Source organism: Aptenodytes forsteri, unplaced genomic scaffold (genome assembly GCF_000699145.1).
Source record: "Aptenodytes forsteri isolate BGI_AS27 unplaced genomic scaffold, ASM69914v1 Scaffold523, whole genome shotgun sequence".
Classification (NCBI taxonomy): domain Eukaryota; kingdom Metazoa; phylum Chordata; class Aves; order Sphenisciformes; family Spheniscidae; genus Aptenodytes; species Aptenodytes forsteri.
Genome location: NW_008794159.1, coordinates 144,558 through 162,584, shown reverse-complemented (window position 1 = coordinate 162,584; position 18,027 = coordinate 144,558). Strand labels below are relative to the sequence as shown.

At 41.7% G+C, this 18,027-nt stretch overlaps 1 protein-coding gene across 1 annotated transcript; it reads right to left on the bottom strand.

Moving 5' to 3' along the window:
- Nucleotides 1–11,712: 11,712 nt before the first annotated feature.
- Nucleotides 11,713–14,223, bottom strand: LOC103899755 (C-C chemokine receptor type 2). Its single transcript, XM_019472343.1, has 2 exons — nucleotides 14,083–14,223; nucleotides 11,713–13,408 (listed from the first exon to the last, which is right to left on the bottom strand). Exon 2 carries the CDS (start codon nucleotides 13,395–13,397, stop codon nucleotides 12,327–12,329), a length of 1,071 nt encoding a protein of 356 aa, XP_019327888.1. The 5' UTR covers nucleotides 13,398–13,408; nucleotides 14,083–14,223; the 3' UTR covers nucleotides 11,713–12,326.
- Nucleotides 14,224–18,027: the final 3,804 nt, after the last annotated feature.

The following is an 18,027-nucleotide window of genomic DNA, read 5'->3' as shown; positions in this document are numbered from 1 at the left end:
TTCATGTGCAGCGGTTGTTTTGCTATCGTCCTTCATCCTTTGTTAGTCACTGTTTCCTGTGAGGTGACATAGCCATTGAGGAAGCGTAAGGGTTGCCCAAACTCCCTGTCCCTCCAGTTTTGGTCTGGGGACTGTTGCGGGGGACTGGGCTTCCCTCGCAAGAAGGAGTCACAGCCTGGGAGGTAAGCTGTGCAGCAGAGCTGTGACAGCCCTCAGGCAAGTTCTGTTACAGTGGGAGCAGGTAAAGGCTTGCGACTTTGATGTCAGCCCCTCCTGCCACCAAACCCTCCCCCTTTCCCAAGTCCCTGGTAGGACTGTGAGCCAGGTGCAGAAGCATAGCTTTGTGTAATTTGGTCTCTGGAAAGTTGAGGAGATCTGTCTTCTCACACACTCCTGGAGAAAATGGAAGAATTCCTGCGTGTCCTGTGAGAAGCCGGGAAGAGGATTTTGTGAAGACGGGTGTCAGAGGGACCAAACGTGCCTCCTGGTCACTTAGTGGGGAAGTGAAATCCATGCGTTTGGTAGCCGCGTAAATAGAGCTATTTGCTGTCTGGTAAAAGGGCTGCTTTTTCTTCCTGTGTCATCATGACTGCTTTTGTCAGGCACTTCACGGCAGATTGGTGGCTGTTCGTAGCAGGTTGATGGTTTTGAAATCTTTCAAAGCTTTCATGAAGCTCTGGCAATCTCTGTGAAAAGTTTTTTTCCACAGCCTTACTAACTACATAGTTACTACAATACTGAGATAATGGTTTTGTTGGTAAAGGAAGTGGCTGTGGCTCAGGTGTACTGACAGTAAATAAACTGATTTTAGAGTATCTAAGGGTTTATATTTCTTAAGTACTTTCAGCAACTCTTTTAGAAAAAAAACCCACCTTTCTAAAAGTCTCTTTGGTCCAAAACATTAACTTCTTTATTTCAAAACATGACAGAGTTGGGCACTGCGCAAATATTAATATTCCCTTCAGCTAGATCTGCTAGATCTATGTTGCATACCCTGACAGTACAAGTCCCTGGTACTGCATATAGCTAAATATCCCCATTTCCTATGTGTCAGTCAGCCATGCTGTATGCTGGGATTGTGGGATGAGGGACTGGCTGCAACACAGTGCCAGACCCAGCACATCCTGTCTTGATCATTTTGCACCTGCATGATGCTCACGCATAAACATAGATATGAAAAACACCAGGGTCATAAACCCAGAGTGGGATTTTATGAGTATGTGATTGATAGGATTTATGCAAATATTATTGCAAAATGCTACCTCAATATTATTGCAGTAATTCTTTTCACGACAGCCCCTTCTTCCTGCTAACTGCTATCTCAATGCCTTCCCTCCTTTTCCTCTGCCTTCTTGGAATGACAACCACATCTTCCCTGCATCTTATCTTCTTTCAACCCTTTTTGCATGCTTAAATTGATCTCCCCTCTGAGTGGTTCCTTCTGCTAACTGAGCCCCATTCCTCTAGCCTAGCCTTTGCTTCTGAAGCCTCTCTCTGCAAAAGTACGTACTACCCTGAGTTGTATATAGTCTCCAGCACATGCTGACAATGGAAACTACAGATGCTAATTCGGAAACCAGAAAAAGGAATTGTAAGTGGTTTTGTGCTTTATCCTATAATCTCACTGTTTTATAAAACAGTGTTGGCCACTGGCTAGAATGCTTCACCGGATTAATCACCCTGGGTTGTTTATCTAATTAAGAGATATCTGACTGGGCTTATGTTTCCTGATCATTAGGAAAAAACCCCAAAGATAATCCTGGAAGATCTCTGAAGAAAGGGTATTTCAAAAAGAGGTCTATATTATTTTGAATACAGTTTAGATAAATGCAATATTTCTAGAAATCTGCAATCTGCTATACAAATTCTGTTGCTCTGGTTGAGACTAGCAGTCATGCAGTTTTCAAGAGAAAAGCTCTCCATAGAAAAGCTGAGCAAACTCATGTCACTGTTTCATGCTGAGTTTCAGGTCAGAGCTCTCTGTTTTTAAAGAGGCAAAGATTTTATTAAAGTGAGTTTCAGTTCATTTGCACAGTGCTATAAAATGGTAACAATTAAAAAAGTGTAGTAAACAGAGGTAAAATGCTAAGCTATGCTGTGTGTGAACAGGTTCCATGAGACAGAGTGTTTAAAATACAACATCAGATTTTCTGTAGTCATCCTGTGAGAAGAATAAGTACTCTTCACTCAAATAAGCTGTTCTGTCTTTGCAGTAACAGTTTTAACATCCAAATTTCCATCATTATATATCATCTTCAGAGAAAAAGAGAGGCATACTCCATTATATTTCTTACTCAGATCAATCTCTAGAGATTTATTTCTTTGCTTGCCTGGATCCCCTGCTCAAGTCATCTAGTGGTTCTGTCCTTTAAAAGTAGTGTATTCCATTTAACATATCCTATGCATTTCCCCAGGGTAATTTTTAAAGATGAGTACACTGGCAAGATTCCACAAGTGTTTTTCACCTCAGACATTAGACTACCTAAGCAACTTTTAAATGTTAAAAAAAAAAAAGAAGCAAAGATGACTTACCATATATCTTATGGTTTAAGTGATGGCTTGGATTATTACATTAAGAGTAACCCTAAACCGGTGTGTCAGTCACGAGAAGAAGGTCAAAACCACCTCTTCCTGCATGAAGAAGGATGTATCAGTTTGAAAACTTCTAGCAAACAAATCTGTTTTCATTTAAAAAAAACTCAAGGAGCAGTTCTCTTTTTTCTAAAAATGGGTCATCAGATGTTACTTTTCTAACTCTGTGAGATGTGCAGAGATGTTGAAATTGTGGAGGATCCTCCTAGGAGCTGAACTCAAAGTTTCACAACCCACAACTGTAGTTTTAGAAAAAGGTTTTTATATCGTCGTTTTCTCTTTTTCATTTAGCTAACCTCTTTGAATCAAGAACAGTTTACATGAGGTTCATCCCTTTACATTTCTCAATCGTTAAATTTCTTTTATGTTTTTTGTCCCTGAACAAAAAGTGGAGCTTTTGAACAAAGCTTACACTTCTATTCAGAATTACCTGCACTTTCTTTTGGCTTGCTCTGAGTTGTAGTCGTTATATTTTAGGAGATTTGATTGATTATATTTTTCTCTAACCTGGTCTTTTGGACTGTGTTTTTTATTTTAATCCCTCTCATAAGACTATGACTTAGTCTATATAGTGAGTCTGACCTTCTTTTTAAACAACACTGTTACTTACTTTTTGGAATTAAGCTTCAGAAAAGCCTGATAGAATCTGATTTTTATCAACTTATTTCCTTGTGGCTGATTCCTGTGACTTGTAGAGTTAAACTGAACCTGCACCGTGAGCAGCTTTTTAGATCCTTCTTAGACATCAAAGAAACCACACAGGAGGTAGGAAAGGTACAGAGAAAACGAGAAAGAGACGGTGCCTTATCAGATGCCTGAGAATCCCTGAGAGAGAAACCCTGAGAAGATACCTAATAAAGTGCAACCCCCTGCCTCCCCTTGACATCTCTTTGGAGAGTTCTGGAGTATCTCATCCTCTCAACCTAGCGAAGGCACTAAAGGGATGTCTTTCCTGCACTCAGTCCTTAGTATCCTTAAAAGATTTTAAAATGCCAAAAACCCAATGGAGATGTCTTGCTTTGGATGCTGCCATTCCTTAATGGAAGTCAAGGGAATCACAGCTTCTGAGTTAGATCTCAGATCTGGAGGGAGACAGTAAAAAGCAAAAAGCTCAGCCTGTTTTCCTTGTCAACCCTTCTTTGCATGAGGGACTAATCAAGGTCTTTATTCCATAGGATCAATAGATTTTTCTCTTCCTTTCCTAATCAGCTGTTCCAATGAGCTCTCTAAGGGCTGGAGTCTCAGCGTCAAAATTAATGGCCACTGTAAGGTATTCTAAGGGTATGTTCACACTACCTTACTTGATGGACTGTATTAGACCCCCTATACAGTCCATGGAAAGAGCTGCTTCTAAAAATGTTTCCACTACACCTAAATCAAGCTCCTAATTGCTGCCAAACTTTGCTGAAAAGAACTGCACTTTTATCATGAATTCTTATAATTCTCAAACAATGTACTGTATCAAATTAATTTTTCAATGTATAATTCCTAAAATACATACTGAAATTAACAGACATTTTAAGGATTTCTTTCTGAAGCCTGCTTCATTGTTCACTGTTTGTTACATGTTACTGAACCTACTGGAGACTCTAAAACCTTTCATAATCTCACGCTATATGAACAGGGGAAACAGTCTCAAACCTGTTGTTGGACTTGCCTGTTTTTCATCAAGCTTTTGATTCTGAAATATGCTCTCACAAAACTGGTCTCAAACTTTTGAACTAACAACAACAGCTTAAAACTAAGACCTGTGCTAGGCTGGTCTTCAGAAATAGTCCCTTGTTCCCACAGATTCACTGGCTTTATTAATCTATTTGATTTTGTTGCTTATAGCTTTTCATTCTCATAGCTCAGTCTGATCAGCAAATGTAGCTTGGTATTTAATTTACTGATTAGCACCGTAAGATTGCAGAGGGTGTTGCATGCCAACAGAGGGCCTCTGCCACTCACGGTTATAGCAACTGACTAAGGGGAATGGTTTTGGTCTGCTCACCGTCTGGGTCTTACAGCGGGATGAGAGACTCCCCACAGAGAGTGTGAATAGCTATGACACTTGGCAGCCCAAATACAGGGACACACTGGCAGCAGGCACCTGGACTGCGACTTTATTATCAGCACCTACACAATATGTTTAATTAGCTCTACACCAGCTACAGATAAGCAGAGCTGCTGGGAAGTCAGATTTGATCAAGTCTTGCATGTGGCTGTAGGGGAGTCCAGGCCCCTTGTGCTGTTTGCTGGGTGCTGGGGTGCTGCACCCAGTGGTGGTGTGTTGTTCATCAATGCTGTTAGGACAAGATCTTTCTTTTGTCTCCCCCTCCGCTCCCCTACTCCCCTCAGTCGCTCTCAATGGGCCCCTGCGGGACTCGACTTCCCATCTAGTCTGAAGCTCCATCACACCAGTCTGGGACTGGCTGTCTTGCTGCTGCGTCACCTCCTCGTCCCTGCTGCCTTCAGATTGCCTCCATCTAATGTGTGTGTCAACACTGAGGTATGGACAATGCAAAGAGTACATCCATTGTTACAAGTCAGATTTTTTCAGCTTTTCTCAATCCCTTGCCCAGCATCTCTTTGAAAAAGTGCACTGCTGCTTGCCATGAGCTACAGCAGATTTTAAGAATCTTCACCTACAGGTGAGCCTCATAATTTTACCAAGAAATTGAAGCTATTGTTCAATAATAAAAGGAATAATACAGTGGGTTGATATAGCTTGGAATTTTACCTATTACGATTCTGCTTTCAGAGATGAGTAGGAGTTATGTTTAGTGGTGCAACACTCATTCCCTCCATAAAGACATTCCTGGAATGGCAGTGGGTTTCATTCCTTACCTGTGGGGCTCAACTTGATGTACTCAGCAAGTATGCAGCCATGTACACTGTCAAGTCAAACTGCATTCGTCAATCTCTTCTGTCTAGTGACTGATTATATGATTCACTTTCATAGTAATCAGGCCATCACACTCAAGTATCCAGTATCTAAGTGATATGGCACTCCCGCAAGGAGATGTCATCATTTATGTGAAGTCTACACCAGTACTGAAATGTCTACTAGGACACATACCAGTTGCTCATATACCAGTGTGACATACAAATGTCATCAAGCAGAATTATGGGCACAGAAATTTGAAAGTGCAACTAACAGTTTCCATTCAATTTATTACAAACTTGCACCACCTGAAGAAGAAAGACTGGGGGGAAAAAAGGCCTAGGGCAGAATGGCAGACACCTTTCTTAGAGATACACAATATGATAGTGCACAACACTTACCGAAGTCTATAACTACAGCAAAGCAGATCATCCTTTTCATCTGGAGAAGAGGTCTAATGAAGACATGTGAACACAGACTGGATGGATTTCTTTTTCCATTGGTTCCCCCAATTATATTTCATTTTGTTACTTGTTATATTCACAAAATCCATGTCTAAATTAGGTTAGTATTAGCATATACTTTATTTCATCAGTAATAGTTAAATGTCTTTGTTCTGAAAAGGCTGAATAAAGACATCCAGCTAAAACTACTTTGTTGCTTAGGGGTGTTTTTCTTATCAGCCTTTTCTTTCAGGCTCCCAAGTTCTTGTGACTAATCTTTTGCTGCCACTGTACAATGACACCCAATCTTACATCTGTCAGGTACATTCTTTTGAGGAAAATGGAGGAAAAAATGTTATGTACCACACCCTAAGATTTCAGTCATGGAGACTAGTAAAAAAAAAACCAACAAAACATTTCACACATTTCACAGGTTCGAGGAAGCTGGGTTACAAAAAAACAAACTCTGGAAGACACAAGCATTTCTAATCTGGATTAACACTACTTCTTCAGATGGTTGTTTACTGGCAGTAAGATCAAGAGTTTTTTCCCCCCCATCCCCCCTATTCTTCCGTTGTCTGTTTGTTTCTCTCTTGTAAATCTTGCACGTACATAATTACCCGTTGCAGCACATATTAATTCCATTGTCATGGCATTATTTTGGTTTTGGCTTTCCCCAAGCTGATCTTACTGAACTAGCTGTGTTTCCTCATGCAGCAAGGAGGAAGAGAGCATTGCTTCCTTCTACCATTTTTATCCAAGGCTTCTGATGTATGCTGCCCTGTTTTATATAGAAGGTGTTGTCATAGTACAATAGATTTTACTTTTGGGCCATAGCTATGCATTTCACAAATTTTCAGCTCTCAGAATCTCATTTTTACATAGGCCTTTAGTTCTCACACTTTGCTGTTTTCGGGTACGTTTATAGTACATAAATTCTAGGTCTAGAGGTGCTGTTTGAGGCTATCTCTCTCAACTGTGAATCAGAAACACTCCTCAGTGTACATATAAATCCTGGACCTTTGATTAGGCAGGCTGGGAAAATGACACACCACATTTCTTCCCAGTGAAAACTATGTCACAGAAAGGATAGACAGAGTCTGTACAATGACAAGGTATGTGCCAGGATCCAGGAACCAGAAAGTACTTTCGGGTGCCAAAGATTAGCTGTAGTCTGTAATTGTCCATACCTCACGATAGCGTCCCTGCAAGTTATGTCCAAATGGCTCCTTCACTTCCATCCACTTGGTTTCCATTCCATTCAGAAAGTCTGGTATCAGGATAGGTTGTATTGTTAGTGTCGTATGGTTAGCGTCCTACTGGCACAACCTTGTAGACAGTTCTGCAAAGTTGATCGTCACTGGAAGGTTTCTGCAGTTTTGCATTTTGGCCTCTGTATCTGATAATGCTGCCCTCCTCCAGTTCAGTGTTGTGGCCCCACCTTCCCAGGATCAGTCATTTCAGACTTAAAACACTCAGACCAAGATTGCTCTCACTGTCACAGGAATTACAAAACTGCATGGCAGTTATACAAACTTATACAACATTTCTTTTCCCTACCATTCCATTTTCTGAATGAAGTACAGCTCCTAATAGGCGTGTCACCAGAATATGGGTACAAAGCAATGCCTTCACCCCTTGTTTCTAGACAAACATCCTTCTTTGTTTTGGCCTGATTGCTATTGATATTCTAAATGCACCAGAATTTACTGGTTTGGTTTTGTTTCCTCTGCTAGCTTAATTTTTTTTATTACTGTACTAAGGTGTAATGCTTCTAAGGCCACAGTAACCACAGTAACCACTAGAGAAGGTCAGTAGGCATCAACGGTTGAAAACAGCAGCAAAATTAAACTTCAAAATGAGCAGTATCTGCCCGTTGTGCCATTTAACCTGGTCAGCATCATGTCATTCTCCTGGCACTTCATTTCTTTGTTTTTTGTTAACTGGAACAACATACCATGTAAATTTGTCCTTATGTTCTTTGTATTTATCCCTTTTGTAAGTTTTCACCAGAAGGAGTCATACTTATTTTGGAGCTTCATAACTGAAAGTCTCTCTTACTCGCCTAAATCTTTTAATGTTCTGCTTAAAGTATTTATCTCTGATCTTCCCATTACTCTGGCTATTACTTTATTAGCCTCTGTTAAAGCTGATAAAGTAATTCTCTCATTTTTTGCCATTGCTTTTTCCTATTTATCCGTTTTAATCTATTCTTCCTTTATACTCCATTTACCTTTATCTTACCTAAAATATGTACACATAAGGTCACAGTTGGGTTAACAAACAAGAAAGTCTTATGACAGGAACATCCCTATGCACTGGTTACCAGAAGTTTCACTATTTCTATGTTTGTCCATGATATACTTACCACAGACAAACCAATGGCAGTGATTATAAATTTGGTGATTGGTTGTGAGTACTGCTCAGCACTCACCAATACCATATATGCACTTTTGCTACATTTCCTTTTGCCCCTTAGGAAGTCTGCCTGACAGTTGGCAGAGTTATCTTCTGCTGTATGGGGCATTCCTCCCCGCATGCTTCTGAACATGTGGCAGTAGCATCTCCTAACAGGAAGGTCGGACTCCCTCCTGTCCTGTGCGTAAACTAAACTGTTTGATTGGTTCAGGGCTGTGTGTAGATATTTGTCCATGGCACCTGGGCATTCTTTTCATAAACATGCTGAAAGCCCAGTCAATGCATTATCTCTTCAGAAATTCAGTGCCCAAAATTTTGAACTTGTAACGGTTTCCACTTAGCTGTTCAACATTTGTTGTAAAGCAACAATTTACTTGTAGTGTTCACAGAGCTCCTGTCTTGAATCTTTTTGGTGTTCTGGTGCTACTTGTACACTGTCTCAAATGCTTGCTTTCGTTTCCTCAGTATCTCACCAGAGCAGCTCAGATGCCTCCCAAGCACTGCAGTGGTTCTTCTTGTGTTAGCTTCTTCTCTGCTGTAATTACAATTCTGGTGTGCCTTGCCATTTTCTTAACATACCTTTCGTTCATCGCACAGTTTCTGTGTATCTGCCTGCTTCTCTAGCTCTTACATACACACTGTATCTTCATCTCCATGCTTTTCCAGCAGAGCTTGAGTTATGGAATATTTGTCTCCCGTACGTAAAATTTCCCCCACTTCTCTGCTGAGGTGACTTGTGTTCTCTTTCATAGGGACTGGGGATCTTGCTAAACCTTCCCCATGGGTAGCTCCATCCCACTGTGACCAGACTGCTTGAAGTCCTGCTAGTCTAATTTGGAACTACCTGGCCTGTAGCTACACCATGCTGCAGCCACATCTGACTGATTAAGACTCAACATCTGCCACAAAACTATCTAGAGCCTTGCTTGTCTCAGTGCAAAGCTACAATGAAGGATCAAGGATTATCCTGCCTAGGCACATAACATAACAATAAGCTAATCTTTAGTTTATTTGTTTTCCTGCCAGCACAAAATAGAAAATGCAAATCAGAAAACAAAGGCAGCGGGTATAGAATTTAGCTTATCCCCTTGTGGACAGATGAAAAGAGTGTGCAGGGGAGAGGAGGAGGTATGGATCGTAGGCTGAAAAAAGGAATTGGGACAGTGGAACAGGGTGAATAACATGGTGAAGCAGAAGCATATTTCCATATTGAACTTTGAATGCTTAAAGTTCCTTACACGTAAAACTTGGGAGACTAGGCACACCACTTTGCTGGGGTCACTCTATGCAGTGCAAGGAGATCTGAAATTAGCTGCAGAAAGTCTATGGAGAATCCTGTCTTTATCCCAATATTAATAGAGTGGCATCTTTTATTGCTCTCCTTTATTCCTCCTCTTCCCCTATACACATTCCTGTTTCTCCTACCTGTCATATTTCACCCATCTAAAATCTGTGGCCCTAGACTTTTCCTGAAGCTATTATAATGCACTCTTCTCAGGCTTGTGGGTAGATAAAAGCCTTGCCAGCTACAGTAGCTTCTGGATTGGGCAGACAGTTCTCTGCTTGTTCAGTTTGGTTTGCTTCACTGGAGTGTGGTATTGCGAGTGTTTAAGTCCATAGTTGCATCTTTTTGCAACCTCCATTCTGACAGCAGAGCTGATGACCTTTTGCTTAGGAAGAGAACATGGGCTACAGGGTATACATTGTTTTTCAGACACAGATTTTATTAATTTCACTGCATTAACATGAAAACAGGGAGAAATGTAGTTCCAACAATAAAAGAATTTAAAATAAAACAGAGCAGTAGAAATATCACAGTTACAGCAGGATTTGTATCACACTGAACTAATTTATGTTTTAATATTAAAAAGGTGCTTTCACTTTAGTGCAGTAAAGAAGTACAAAAGAAAGGAAAAATATTATTTCCAAGCAAGAAAGTTTACTGTGAGGATAGTTTTTGGTCTTTTCTTTTTTTCTGTGGCTATAACCTCACAAGTTAGTGGCCAGATTATAATAGCTGATAGGATAAAAGCTAACAACTAATAGAAGCAGTGCCGTGATGTTATAAGGCTACAGGGGGAAGAGTATTTGCATCACCTAGATTAAGGCATCTGATAACTAAATTAAGAGGCTGGCATTTCCAGGCTCCTTATATAGTTGGACAGATAGTCTCCCCCAGAGGCTGCTTAAATCATATGTCTGCTTCTGACTCAGGCATCTCTTTTTCTCTGCTGACTACTGAGGGACCTTGAAGAGATTTGCTGTTAATTTAGGCATCTGAGTCACGTGGCTAATGTTAAGTAGTGTGGAATCCTCTCTTGTGTCCTTACCTTGCCTGGAGGCTAGTTGAACCTGCCCCTCCAGATTTCCATGAGCAAGGTTTTACATGCCTGAGCGGTGCCCTTTGAAGTAAATGGGAAAAAAAGCAGAATGACCATTCACTTGCATAAGGAGTGCTAACCTGCACTTCCTTACAGTTTGAAGCAAGAAGTTCTCCACTATGCCCCTCCTGCCTCTTCTTTGCTAACATCATGTCCCTAGAATACCACTTTCTTTCACAGGGAAACTCCTAATAATGGCATAAATGTATGGCCATAGGACACCAGTTGACTAATGGTCTTGAGTCTTCAATTAGCATGCAGTTCTAATTGAGGCACCAGTTGTCTATGGGCACTCTTTTGGGAAGGCAAAGTGGGTATGTGTCCTCTGCAGTTGGCTGCTTTTGCAGTTCCAAGGCTACTGTCTGCCTAGAAGTGTATCCCAAACATCAGACTTACAGTGTATGTGAAGAGCATGTTTTTCTCATGAGGGAGCCTAGCCTGACACACTTACTGCATCTGCCATGTAAAGTCTTCCTTTACACACATAATTTACCTGTCCAGAACTAGGGAAGCCTCCACTCAGTACTGTGCTCATGGTCTCCAAAATCCTTCAGAGGGTACGGATATTTTTTTCATACAGAATTTGGCATACCGAATACCAAGGTAATTTTCATTTTGGCCTTGCAGATCTTTGCTGATGTGCTTTTATTGGTTAAGTGCTGTTTTCCTTGGAGGGATGTGATTTGTCAGAAACAAGCTCATGTTTTTTTGGGGTGCAACGTTGTCTTGTTGTACAGTCAGTAGACTCGGTGTGCGGAGTTACTTGCAAAATTTCACCCACAAAAATCACAGTGTTGTCCATTAAAATCCCACTTTGGAAAATGTTAGCAACGGAACAGTGATATGGCAGGCATAAATTTAAAGAACTAAAATCAAAATACTATAACTTAGCCTATAGTCAAAAGGATTATATTTAAAAATGACTACACTATTAGCTAACAGATAAATCCTTGGGTTAAATGGCCCCAGTAAGATAAAGGTCAGTCAAGTTTCCCATCAGAGGAGAGATATTATCTTGATATATCTCATATTCATCCTCAAATTCCTTTTTTATGAAACATCTTTTATTCATGTAGGGAAAATAATGGGTAGGGGGAAAAAGTGAAGAAAACTAAAAGCTTCCCCCTATCAAATGCCTGACCATGTTACAGAAAGAATACAGTCACTTCCAAAAGGTGTTCCATTAATGTTGAATACTAAACAGGTACATCAATCCTCAAAGCTTCCTCCCAGTGTTTATCTTAAAATGTTCACATAACAGTAAATGGCTCTTGTGAGATGATGTATTACTCCTTAATCTCTTCAATATTGTATTCCCCCCCAGGTACATCTCACTAGCATTTGTTCATTGGATAGATTTTGGGTCAAGAAACAGAATCGTACTATTCTGGGCCCCATTCAAATCTTGATGTGATCCAGCTATGGTGTGAACGTTTCCTGGAGAACTCACTGATTCTCTTAGTTTAAGAATGGAAAATCCTGTAACCCCAGGGAACAGTTAACAACAAGAATTGAGGATCATACAGTTTTCAGTAGTGGTTGACATAAAGATCTTAAATAATGTCAGGCAGTCCTTAAGGCAAAGTGAGTGATGCAACATTTACTAACTAATGTTTTGACGTATTTTTACAGTCCAGTAGAGATGTCATGCTCTGCAGTGGATGGTGTGAATGTGGAACTAACTCTTTCTAATTTCTCACGATAAAGGTTTGGACATTTTTTGCAGAGGTGGGCTGCAACATGCTTTCGGAAAAAGGCATAAAGATATTTCCTAAATTTTTCTCCAACAAATGCATAGATCACAGGATTGATACAACAGTGGATCATTGATACTGTTTCTGTCACTTGGATTGCTTTCTCCAGTTGACCTTTGATTTCACAATTTGGGTTGAAAAGTGAACTTTGAAATGTATGCAAAAAAGAAGAAATATGGAATGGTGTCCAGAAGATGAAGTAAAAAATCATGATCACGAAAATAAGTCTGACTGCCTTCTGTTTTTTCTCATTCTTGCACCTCAATAACGTTTTTAGAATTTGGGAGTAACTGAAAATCATAATGAGCATTGGAACAATAAGTCCCAGAATGTTCATCTTTAAAGCATAGGAGTACTTCCAATATATTGTGGCATCACTTGGATAATGAGCACTGCAAGTATAACGTGAATTTTCCTTTTGAGTTTTGTGAAATACTATCCCAGGAACAGAAGCAAAAATAGCAACAGCCCAAGTGACAGCGCTGGTGAGGATGCCGTAGGTAACTGTCCTAGCTTTTAAAGCAAACACTGCATGCACTATGGCCAGATACCTGTCTAGGGTCAACAGGATTATGAAAAAGATCCCGCTGTAGAAGCCAAGCAGGTAGACACCTGAGAGAATTCTACACAGCGCTTCCCCAAAAATCCAGTCGTGAACAGCATAATAAGCCCAAAAAGGGAGAGAAAATATAAACAGCAAATCAGAAATTGCCAAATTGAGCAGGTAGATGTCAGTCATACTCTTCAATCTCTTGTATTTTACCAGGATAAGGACAACAAGCATGTTGCCCGTGAGGCCAAATATCACCACCAAAGAATAAAGCGGTGGCAGAAGTTTTGCTGCAAAGTGTTTTTCCTCAGTTCCTGGGCATGGCGTTGAATCGCTGTAGTCAAATTCTGTTGTCAGTGGCCAGTCGGCTAAGTCCATGGTATAGTTTTCCATGGTGTGTTGGTCTGGAAAGGAAGAAAAGGATGTTAAACTAGAGGAAACTCCAAGCTTGGCAGTGAGGGGAATGAAACACGCTGATGTCCTCATCTGGAATGCTTTTTGCTGCTGAGCACATAAGCATTACTGCGTCAATGTGTGGAAGAGAACGAAATTGCAGAGCTCCCAGGAAACCGATCTATATACCTGTGAAGTCACGCTGCTGCATGTTGGAAATGTGCTGGGTGTCGTTTCCTACGTGTATGCTGCCTGGTGCGTTTTTCCTCCTCAGCCTAGCCCGTCAGCTGCCTGACGCAACCAGAAGCAGAGGAATGATGAGTTCAGCCTGAGCAGTGGGTAGTTCAGGGCTGTTGTGCTCAGCAGCGGCTTTCCAAAGGGATGGAGCGAGCCAGCGAGGCAGCAGCAGGAAAGCAGAGCAGCTGGCACACAGAGCATAGCCGTGCTTCTCCTTGGGACCTGGCCACCTTCTCATCGTGCCAGCCCGTACTGTAGCCCGCACCCAGGGAGGACCAGGCACTGGCAAGGTGTAAGCCGGTGCCTGCAAAGGCGCTGTGACCTGGGCAAAACAAACTGACTGCCGCTTGTTCAGGTTGTTCATGACTTCCTGGGAGCCTTAATGCCTGTGGGAATTGGGTCACTGGAGGTGTGGAAATGACCTTTGCGCAGTACTAAACATACCCACCTGGTGGACCTGCTGTCCTGGGTGTTGCAGAGCAGCAAGTCGGCAGCGTTGGTCTGGTTAAAATGGTAAACGTTGTGTCCTTTACAGAGCCTGGGTCAGGCGTAGGCCATGGAAGCGTGCTGGTCTTAGGTGGCTCTGGAATGAAAACGGTGCGCAGTCCTGTAGAAAGAACGGATAGGCAAACACCTCAGCAAATGGCATAAAAGGTGACAGTTGCTATCAGCGTGGCCTATAACACCTATATCTGTTGTGGCATCTTCCTGTGAATTGAAAGACCTCCCCAGTGCATCTGCGGGGATGAAAGAAGTTTTGACTCCTTGTTTCAGTAGCTGTTTAACAGCTGTGACTCAGGAGCTCCAAAGTTTAGATTGGCTAAGTGTCTCGGGGGGGGCACAAGGGCGAAAGGCAGACATGGCCATCGCTATGAGTGTGCACTAACAGTTCTTCATGTGCAGCGGTTGTTTTGCTATCGTCCTTCATCCTTTGTTAGTCACTGTTTCCTGTGAGGTGACATAGCCATTGAGGAAGCGCAAGGGTTGCCCAAACTCCCTGTCCCTCCAGTTTTGGTCTGGGGACTGTTGCGGGGGACTGGGCTTCCCTCGCAAGAAGGAGTCACAGCCTGGGAGGTAAGCTGTGCAGCAGAGCTGTGACAGCCCTCAGGCAAGTTCTGTTACAGTGGGAGCAGGTAAAGGCTTGCGACTTTGATGTCAGCCCCTCCTGCCACCAAACCCTCCCCCTTTCCCAAGTCCCTGGTAGGACTGTGAGCCAGGTGCAGAAGCATAGCTTTGTGTAATTTGGTCTCTGGAAAGTTGAGGAGATCTGTCTTCTCACACACTCCTGGAGAAAATGGAAGAATTCCTGCGTGTCCTGTGAGAAGCCGGGAAGAGGATTTTGTGAAGACGGGTTTCAGAGGGACCAAACGTGCCTCCTGGTCACTTAGTGGGGAAGTGAAATCCTGCGTTTGGTTAGCCGCGTAAATAGAGCTATTTGCTGTCTGGTAAAAGGGCTGCTTTTTCTTCCTGTGTCATCATGACTGCTTTTGTCAGGCACTTCACGGCAGATTGGTGGCTGTTCGTAGCAGGTTGATGGTTTTGAAATCTGCATTTTCCTGGCAAGTTGATGCCTGTTCTCTTGACAAAGGCAACTGACTGCTCCCGACACAGAAGACTGTGTAGTGCGTCTGCCCCAACTTGTTCTGTGATCCCTGGCCACTCATGTAATGCAGCAATGTTTGCTTCTTTCCTGCTTGCAGCCCCACCATGCACTTTTTTCAATGGTGAGGTCTACCCCGTGCGATTGCAGATGTCTTTTGCAGAGATGACATTCTCAAAACCACCACTTCATTCTGTCTGCACTTGAGTTCTGCAAGACTAAATGTAACTGAAGAAACTCAGCCCATGGCTGGAGTGACACAGAGGCAGGCCCCTGGTCTGCTTTTTGGTAGAAGCTCAATTTAATTACATGGTGGGCCATTATGAGCTGTAGCATGTGAAATTTCTGAAGCGTCTTAAGCTCGTGTCAGCCTATTCAGCTGTTTCAGGAAGGGATTATTTCCTGATACATAATTACAGACTATTCAGGATCCAGAGGACTTAGTTTTAATCTGGGTCTTTATCTCAGTGGATATATATATAATACAAATAATGTTCATGAGCAAATTTATTAATTACACAGTGTTAAAACAATTTTTTTTGTGTGTATATGCACAAGTATACATTCTTATATCTACACATACATAGACACTCATACATATATAGAATCGTAGAATTGTAGAATCGTAGAATCATTTAGGTTGGAAAAGACGCTTAAGATCATCGAGTCCAACCGTCAACCTAACACTGCTAAGTCCACCACTACACCATGTCCCTAAGCACCACACCTACAGGTCTTTTCAATACCTCCAGGGATGGTGACTCAACCACTTCCCTGGGCAGCCTGTTCCAATGCTTGACAACCCTTTCGGTGAAGAAATTTTTCCTGATATCCAATCTAAACCGCCCCTGGTGCACTTAGCATTGTTGAATCTTTGTATATATACAAAGAAAGTAATTTTTTTTTTAATCTAGTTTGGGACTTATTTTGAGATTTAAGAACAACAGAAAATAATCGTGGGAGTAACAGAACTAAATGTAATTGATTCCCTACAGATTTGTCTCCTTTGCTGCCCAAGTCTTATCTCCTGTGATGGGTTGACTCCAGCCGGCAGCTAAGCCCCCATCTAGTCCCTCCTTCCCTCCCTCCCTCCACAGCGGGGTAGGGGAGAGAATCAGAAGGGCAAAAGCAAGAAAAACTTGTGGGTTGAAATAAAGACAGTTGAATAAGTGAAGGAAGCAGAAAAACCATAAGGGATGATCAAAGGACAAACTTGCTTGCTACCTCCCACCAAGCCGACGGATGGCCAGCCAGTCTCTGAGCAACGCCTACTTTGGAAAAGCTTTCCCCCACCCCAGTTTTATTGCTGAGCATGACATTATATGGCACAGAATATCCTTTCGGTCAGTTTGGATCACCTGTCCCAGCTGTGGTCACAAATCTAAAAGACAGCACCATAAGGGCTGCTGTGAAGAAAATTAAGCCTGTCCCAGCCAGACCCAGCACACCTTCTGACTACCAAAACTGAGCTCCTGCCCTGCACAATTCACATTGATGCTGCCTAGAAAGACAGCATGTTCTGTGATTATTTTGTTCACTGTCTATGACCTGATGGGAAATCTCTGAGCATTTGCATGGGATAGAAGTCAGATCCTCCTCTTCACAACAAGCATAAAATGTTAAAAATATTTTCTGAAGTGTTTTCTAAAAAATTCCTTATCCTTTGCACACAAGCAATGTTAATCACAAAAAGCTCTAGAAAACTGATCTGGTTAACAAGTTCTATTGGAAACTACTGTTTGCATTTGATTTTTTTTTTTCATTTATCTTTAACCATTTTTCCAATTTTCATTTTCATGCAGAAAGGAACATCTTCTGCAGAAGCTGTAGTCCTTGACAAGAAGTCTGGTTTTGGCTCTAAAATGATCTAAGCATGAACCTTCAGAATGGGTGTGTTAGCAAAGGAATCTCCAGGTTTATCTCTGCTCTTGTGCTGTAAGTATAAATGGGGTCTTCTGAGAGATTCTGATTGGGGAACTTGTGATTATTTGGCTTATTTCCCTCTTATTTTCCTTCCAAAATTACAAATGAATATTCAGGAAGTCTTAATGATTTTCATTTGCAGGGCTTTCTCATTTACTTTATGGACTGCATGCAGCCATCAGTGCCCGCTGTCCTGCCCCCACACCCACAGTTTCTGCATGCACAGGGTAGTTTTGGTTGCTAACAGAAATTCTGGACGATTTCTGCAAAAGCGGGCAACGGAGTCAAACCTAAGGTAGAAATATAAGAGAAGGAGAATTTTCACTTTGGTGCCCTCCTTCCCTTCTAATTTATCCTGTGTGCTTATCGTGCAAAAGCGTCTAAATATATGAGCAGTCCAATAAGAGGCTACTCTTGTTTCCCCTCAGAGGACTGGTTATGTTCTGAGTCTCCTAGAAGTTGGGTACAGTGAAGTGTGACCAAGCCTCGGGCCAAATACCTGCACCCTGGGAAAGAGTTCTTGCAGAGAAAATGGGTTTACAGCTTGGATGGGAGAAAATTTTATTTTCTTAATAATTGTAATCTTGTGAGCCAAAATAAATGTAATTTCATTTCTTTAAGTTTTAACAAAGCTGCACTTACTGCAACATCAGAGATTCTTATAATGAGGATGTAGCTCTGAATCATGTCTTTTTAAATGTCTGTATTTCAGCTGCTTTGAGAGAAGCTTTGCTAGCTCTTGAGTATTAGCTATTATCTATAATGTGTCACCTTCAGCTATAGAAGTGTCTAGGTACTGGTATGACTATCGGACGTTTCCATTTAGAGTAATTCAAGCAAAGAGGCTCCTGAGTTGCTATGCTGACTTAT